The sequence below is a fragment of the Chaetura pelagica genome, unplaced genomic scaffold (genome assembly GCF_000747805.2).
Source record: "Chaetura pelagica isolate M959 unplaced genomic scaffold, ChaPel_1.0 scaffold405, whole genome shotgun sequence".
Lineage (NCBI taxonomy): Eukaryota > Metazoa > Chordata > Aves > Apodiformes > Apodidae > Chaetura > Chaetura pelagica.
Genome location: NW_009953489.1, coordinates 5,843,936 through 5,851,820, shown reverse-complemented (window position 1 = coordinate 5,851,820; position 7,885 = coordinate 5,843,936). Strand labels below are relative to the sequence as shown.

General features: G+C 41.1%; 1 protein-coding gene across 1 annotated transcript in view; it reads right to left on the bottom strand.

Annotated features, from left to right (window-relative positions):
* FNBP1 (formin binding protein 1) overlaps positions 1-7,885 on the bottom strand; it is a 65,158-nt gene that overhangs the window by 41,298 nt on the left and 15,975 nt on the right. Inside the window, exons 5-6 of the mRNA XM_009998993.1 lie at positions 2,455-2,517; positions 1,560-1,664 (exon numbers count right to left, since the gene is read on the bottom strand). Of these exons, the coding sequence (XP_009997295.1) occupies positions 1,560-1,664; positions 2,455-2,517 (168 nt within the window). The remainder of the gene's footprint in view (positions 1-1,559; positions 1,665-2,454; positions 2,518-7,885) is intronic.

Below are 7,885 nucleotides of genomic sequence, written 5' to 3'. Positions count from 1 at the left end.
AAGAGAAGCAAGGTAGGAATTGCTTCCCAGAATTTACCAAACACATCAGATTGATACATCACCAAGATGCAGCCCCTCACTCTGACCAGGAAAAGACAACCTCAGAAAGGGATGTAAGAGTTTCAGCCCTCAGTTTGACATACTGACTTGTGTCTCTGTGCCCCCATAGCATGGCCTTTGCTTTGAAAAAAAAAATATCTAGGGCAAGTTCTAATTTTATCTATGAAAAGTATTCTAAAATCCCTTTATACAGATAAAACAGAGATGATCCCCCTCTGTCAGAAAAGCCCACATGTAGTGTTATATCTTTAACAACCCTCTCCATTCATTCATCTGGCAAATCCAGAAGGGAACAAAGGATCAAATTGGCATGGTGAATTTACAAATAATAGCCAAACAAATTACAAGACTACAGATTTTTTTCCTTTTATTTGCAATAGCACTTTGGGGAATTTTTTGGAGATTGTTTGTCATTTAATGACCTCATTTCTAATAGCACCCTTGATGCTACCTGCTATGCAACCTCCATGATGCTCAGCAAACTGGAAACATCTTAAGATCCCACAAATGTAAAGAAATGTAAAGAAAAAGTTGCATTTGATAACTTCCCAGGACTGATCTGAGAATAGAATGAAGAAAGGCTCTTAAATAGCAAAAGCTACATTTTACAGGGGCCATCTTGGACTAGAAAAGATTCCTTGCCTGTAATTCAGTTTCCTTTCCTGTCCCTGCAACAAAAGGTTTGGTACATTTTAAGCTTCCCCCACACACCCCTCACTGGTTTTTTTGTTGCCTTTTTCTTTTCTTTAAATAAACCTTTTCAAATGCCACAGCTATTTTCTACCCATACAAAACAAACTCAGGGAAGACAAAACTGCCCTTACAACAATTTAACATGGTGTTTCTGATCTACATTACTGCATCTTCTGAGCAGATATGTAAGACCAAAAAGAGAAGCAATTTAAATCCACTTTTACCCTCTCCATTGCTTAAGTTACAGGTTCATCACAGTCACAAATGACTCTGCAACCAGACAACAACTGAGAAATAAAAATAAAGCCTATGTGCCACCTATAACAAACATGGATCCCAGGATTCTGCGTAACATGACAAGCTCTCCTGCTGTTAACCCAGAATCATGAACAACTATCCTGGTGAAGACATCTTTGAAGTGTTGCTCAAAAAGCAGAACATGTAATTGTACCAGGATCACAGAGTGACCAACTATGTGGGGTAACCACAAGCACCCCTCAGGGAGCCCTCACAAGCTCAACTGTCACAGAACCTGGGGTGTCAGTTAAAGGTGATTTTGCATAAGCTTACAGAGGCATGTCAGGTATCTTACACTCAGGTAGCACCTTAATGAAGAAAACTGACTGTAGATGTTCAGAATTTTTATGCAAATATAGGCCTCTGCACAACTCTCCTTGTTTTTATTTAAACTACAGTCTGACTTCAGTGAGTCCTTAAGCTTCAGAGGGTTTATCCTACCGGCTGGATTGAGGCACTAAACCAAACACATCCATGTTTACAAACAGTTTCACCACCCTCTGGCTTACTTTTTCAACATCTGCTTTTGTAACATTGATGTCAGCATCCATTTTCTCAAAATACTGCTGTGCTCTATCAGCTTCTTTGCAGTCACGTTCAAACCTCCTTTTGCTCTGAAAAGGAAAAGAGAAGCAAGCCTCCATTATAGGAAAGAAACATGATCTCAAAATCTACTTAAAATCAATACCTGTTCCTAAACTGATCTGTTTTAAGAATTGACAGATTTTAGGACTCACTTGTTTCCTTTGGAATAATCTCATAAAACAAAGGTACCAGAAACACATTTTGTTCAGTGCTTCATCCTGCTTGACTCCTCCAAAACCACCAGTAATTCCGTATTTTTCCCTCTTAGCACCTCTTCTGCTCTTGTAGACCAAATCACTCCCTTCCAACACCTCATTTTCCCAGTGCACATCAAGGGAGTTACTAAGATTCACCTATTTGCAAGTAGGACTCTTGCTTACTGATGGTCCCTTTATTTTTCCTCTCCTCTACTTACAGTCTCACTTCTCATTCATCACATGAACAACAAACCCAATGTATTTATTTTGAGAAACAGCACCTGACTCAAGAGATGGCCCCATTCCATTTATTCCCAAGTATGAAGCTGTTCAGCCTACAGAAGAATATCTGAACAGGACCCTCAGGGACTCTGCATTTCCAGCAAAACTTCTCAAGTCATATCAAATGAAATGCTACTCATGAGAGACACAGATCTCACAGAAAGCCAAATGTACATTTAAAACAGACTTTCTTGTGTCTACCAGACAGCAGAGTTTAAAAAAATCCTTTTTTTTTCCTACAGCCTTTATCCATAAACCCATCTTTTTCCAAATACAATGCTTGGAAACATATCTATGAAAACAGTGTAAAAATGTCACATGTGAGAGAGATTTTACTTACAGCTTCAAGTTGTTTCCAGCAAGTTTCAATATGTTGTTGTGCCTTTCTGCCATCATGGAAGTGCTATTTAGAAAAAGAAAAGAGGCAAATAAAACATTTTGAACAACAAAAGAACAGCCAATTATACTCAAGGAGTTCCAGAAAAAAACCCCAAAAATTACTCTGACAGCTGTGTTCTGCTACACTAGTAAATTGAGCAGGTGGATGATGACTATCTAAAGTCTCAGTAGGCTGCAGATGTATATTTGCATCAATTATAGTGGTTAGTTAGACCAAGGCTAATTAATCCCCTTAGCAATTCTACCTTGTATTGTTCACGCTATCTCATAATAATTGGTTTCCTGTATCACAAAATCTGAAGCACTTACATCTGAAAAGTATTTCTTTGGTTATTGATTGAACGTTAGCTCTGAATTAAAATTTCTCTCTACATGGAATTTATCAAGATGCCCTCAATTGGACAGTCTAACAACTGATGTTTGTCCTGATTTTCATTCAGATTCAATATAAAACCCTCTTCTTCCTAGTTCCTGGCTGGGTGTGCAAGGCCAGCTATTTTTTTCTCTTGAGGGGTTTTCAATTCTTTGGGTCCCTCCAGAAACCTTCCTCACCCACATACACTGAGGTGTTACACAAGTTTTAAAGATGTGATGTCAGCTACATACTAAATGACAAGGCAATTCTCCTGACGTGGCTTTTGGAGCAAGACTTTCAATGGCAGTTGGTTTTAACAACCATTCTTACCCCTTACACAATGCCCTCCATCAGGGAATTAATATGCTTTAGATATTACTGCCTCTACCTCCCAGACACTTTATTTTTCCTCAGGGTAAGCAATTTATTCAACATCACTGCATACATCCACAACACAGCTGTAAACAGCAATGTTAATATAGCCTCAACTCACTGCTAGGACAGGTCCACTTTCAAACCATCTTGCATAATAAATATTACTGCAAACTATGAACTGGAAGAGAGATTCTTTATTCCTGGCAGTGAGGATGCTTCACTCACACACAGGAATGGTTTCATGCAGTCAACATGAAAAATAAAAGTCTAATATTGCCAGATAATCCCACTGCAGCCCACCAGAATTCATGCTGCCTGAGCATCATCAGAAATCAGAGCTTCCTTGAGCAGCATATTAACAGGCTGCAGGGTAGAAAAGCTCCAATTTCAGAACACCAGCCTGCCACAAACAGCCAAAGTTATGAAGATATCCGTGCAAGCACTTCATAACTGGCAGCTACTTAGTTTCCTGCATCTTTCCACTAAAGCAACTGGTATTTTCCTCTGTCAGGTAATGTGTTAGTGCTATTTCCTAGCTGCCTTTCTGTCTCCACCAGATATGCCAGTAAAAATCTCCAGAACTGCAACTTCTCTGTCACACTGTGTCCAACAGACCTGTTGTGCCTGAAAAACCACAATAACCTTCAACTTGTCTGTGAGACCAGAATACCACCAACACTACCCTGAGTGCTCTGGACACTGCTACCCCTTGTCCCAGGCACTGTCAGGAATGAATGCTCAGTGACACCTGAACATAGGGACACTCTATAGCTTTAACTTTCACCTCTTGCCAAAAGACACTTTTGCCATGAACTCTGATGTTTTGAGTGCAGTTCAGACCCCTGCTCACCACACTAGGCCTCTCCAAAAACTCCACGTCACCACGTGATGACAAAAAAAAAAAAATCCAAACAAAACACAAACCAAGTATAATTGTAAGACTGCTGGGGAAGTGGGGAAAGGTTCCAAGTTGATTGTAGTGCCTTTTCTATCTCCCTCTTTCCTTTCAGCTCTGTGACAGATACTGCATCTCCCTTGCCAGGAGGCTTTGAAAGGCTCATTTCAAGCTTGCTTTTGTAATTAGTTTAGGAATACAGTCCCAGGGAACAACTGTTATTTAACTCTACTTTTTTTTTTTCTTCTTTACATTGTGCTAATGAGCATGGAATTCATGAAAAATCTTTTAACAGGGAAGCTGCAAGTAAAATTACTCAGCTGTTTTCATACTGCACTTCCAGCCTCCACCAGTCTTTGTTTGTGTGCTTCCCTCTTCTCCGACTTTGCTGGAGTGTAGGAAGGGACTTGGATTTAGGAACAGCTGGCCTGCATGAAACCTAATACTGTCAATGACCTATAAACCTTAGGAAAACAACATGCCAGATTAATTTAACAGAAAACAATTGTAGGCTGAAGGAAGAACTTGGAATCAAAAGCATATCAGATAACAGGACTACCCCAACCTCGTATTTTTAAACTACTCTGTAGTTAATCAACGATGTAATCTTAATTTTGCAGGAGCCATTCCTCTTGTTTCCAAATGTACTTTTGCTGCAGAATAAGCTCTGCAAACTGGTGGAAGTACAGAGTGTAAGCCTGACTCTTGTCCTGTCGCTACTCACTAGGGAGACCAACACCAACCTCACTACAATCTCCTTTCAGGTAGTTGAAAAGAGCAATGAGGTCTCCCCCTCAGCCTCCTCTCCAGGCTTAACAGCTCCAGCTCCCTCAGCCTCTCCTCATAAGACCTGTTCTCCAGACCTCTAATCAGCTTAGTTGCCCTTCTCTGCACCCTCTCCAGCACCTCCATGTGTTTCTTATACTCTGGCGCCTAAACCCGCACACGGAGCTGGAGGTGCAGCCTCACACCAACGCAGAGCGCAGAGGCAGGATCCCTCCCTGGTCCTGCTGGTCACGCTATTCCTGATGCACGCAGGATGGTGTTGGCCTTCTTGGCCACCTGGGCACACTGCTGGCTCACGTTCAGCCCCTGTCAGTCAAGCATACCCAGGTCCCTCTCTGCTGGGCAGCTCTCGGGCCACTCCCCTCCAAGCCTTTAGCTCAGCTGGGGGTTGTTGTGGCCTAAGTGGCAATCAAGACAGTATAGTTAAAAACTCATACAGGAAGCCTCCAGTTTCCTCAACCCCTGTACTAGCTTCAACTTCTGCAAACCCACTTCCTTTACTTTAAAATCTTCCTAAACAGCAAACGCCTTTTAGCTTCTCCCCCATCAAAAATAGCAAAAGTAACTTTGAGATCAATTTTTCCTTGATAAGGTTTCAATACAAGCTCTAATTTGCATCTTTTTTTAAATTCGAATGAAACAGTTGGTTATTCTACATGGGATTCAGCAAATAGGAACATGACAAATGATTTAGCAAATCATATGGAAAACTACCATTCCTAATTAGTCACACATTAGTCAACAACACATAGGGATGAATTTAGAGCAGTTGACACAATGCAGAATTATTTTTTCCCCCTAAACTAATGGACCCTAATTAGGATTTCTATTTAAAAAAACCTCAGATTACAAGCAAGATACCAACTTAATGAATCACACTTCAACACTTGGAGTAGTCTTGGTTGTTCACAGCCATGATTTCCCTCACGTTTTTTGGCCATACCGACAGCATTCAAAGCACATGTTAAAAACACACAAAAAAGTTGGTTTTATTTATTCCATCCCCCTCAATCACCTGTTAACCTATGCTTTGAAGAATTGAGATAGCAGTCATCACGCCAAATTCAAGATTTCCCTAACAAATACTTGATGCAAGCTACTAAACAGCTTAAAACACAGCATCACCTAAACCCAAACCACTTTGGCTACATGACCACAACTCTTTAACTCTTTTCACTGCTTTAACAGCATTAGGATGTCACAGGCTGCTCTGAACAATCCATAATGAGCCACGTTTGGACTGGAGGTCTTCATCCATGACCACACTCACAAAATAAGACACCTAAAACCTAGACTGAGGGGGTTGTGAAGACTTCAGATATTTTCATCACGGTATTAAGTTGCTTATTTGAAGACTGTGGATTAGATCAACTTTTAATTTTGTTTTATAATCTCAAAATGCCCAGCTCAAGGTATACTCAGCTGCAGTAAAGGAAAAGCAGCATTAGAAAGAGCAGGAAATCCATGTAAAGACAGAGCATGAGTTATTTTCCTTCTCAAATCAAGCCATCCCTGGTGTGCTCTCCTCGTGGCCACACTGACAGTGCTCAGAACAGCTGGGGAGAAATCCTGGCTGCTGTGCAATCCCAGACAAAACTCCCTTTGACTTTTGTTTGGCTCAGATTTCACCCATGTTGATCAAAACACTGGGAGCAGCGAGGAACCTCCAGTTCAGAGCCGGTTACTGCCAATGCTGCTACAAGCAGTAGCAGTGGGATATTTTTTAACAACTTTTTTGGTATGCAAGGGGGTTTACCCAGCCATGCAGCTCTCAGAGGAGACAACAAAAGCTTGGTAGAAGATGGGTCTTCTTTCTGGCCTTTTGAGAGGAGTAGTACAATAGCAAGATGTCATCAAAAGCATCTTATGAATGACAATAAAGTCCAGTAAATTTGCTGAGGAATTTCTGAGCAGTTTTAAATGTGACAACTTCCTATTTAAGAACTGCAAAAGAAAGATACATGCCAAGGCTTCTCCATTCCAAACTAGGCAATAGAACACACTGAAAATACAGTTAGCTTGGACTAAAACTGGCCCTCTCAGCTCATATGGATGGTGCATCTAAACACAGTCCTAGCAATGTAGTACTTCCTGCTCTCATTCAAGCTCCATCTCCATTTTTGTTAGAAGTGATTCCTAAACTAACCAGCCAGTGATTAAAACACACTGGAGATGGAAATTAGAGAACATTATTTTTTTTCCTCAATTTTCCCAGCTCAGTTCACAAGAAGCCTTGTAAAATGCTTTTCCTGGCTGCAAAGGCAGGAAGCAGCCTCCTGAGAAGAAATCTTTGTTTCCAAGAATAGCAACATGCTTTTGAGGTCTTATCTCTCTCATTTGTAACCAGAGTAGCATAAGGCAGTCTTGTGAACCTTGACATGAAACACATGACCATCTTCACATGTGTTCATCAGTGCTACTTCTTGATGTTGTGGCATAACACTGTTCTCCTTTGCAACCTTCCATGTGAAGCTTCATAGAGCTATCAACTAGGTCAAACCTGAAACATGTTACATGAGTATCTGATCAAAGTTGACCTTAATTCCACTGGAATTGCCTCCTTTTGAAGCAGTACCTTCCAAAGGAATCCCAGTTTCACTAAGACCAAGGTTTCTCAGGCTTCAGAGGAAGGCCAATTCAGCTGCACCAGACAACCAGAACTCACTGTCCGTGCAGACAGACAGACGTGACAACACAACCACAGTGAGAGGAAGAGCATAAAGCTAAAAGGCTCTTTGTGGCCATATTATTTATTGCAAATTGCTGTTTCATGTAATGTATGACAAACTGAATCCTTATACTTGGAATTGTAACTGAGAACCAATTAACTTCTCAAGGACAGGAACAACTGTGCCCTGTGCTGCTCTCTCAGCAGAGCAGCGCTGCTCTCCTGCAGCTCAGATGGACAACACCAGGGAAGCAAAGCCACAAGGATCCTGGTTGACACCAGCCAACTCTGAG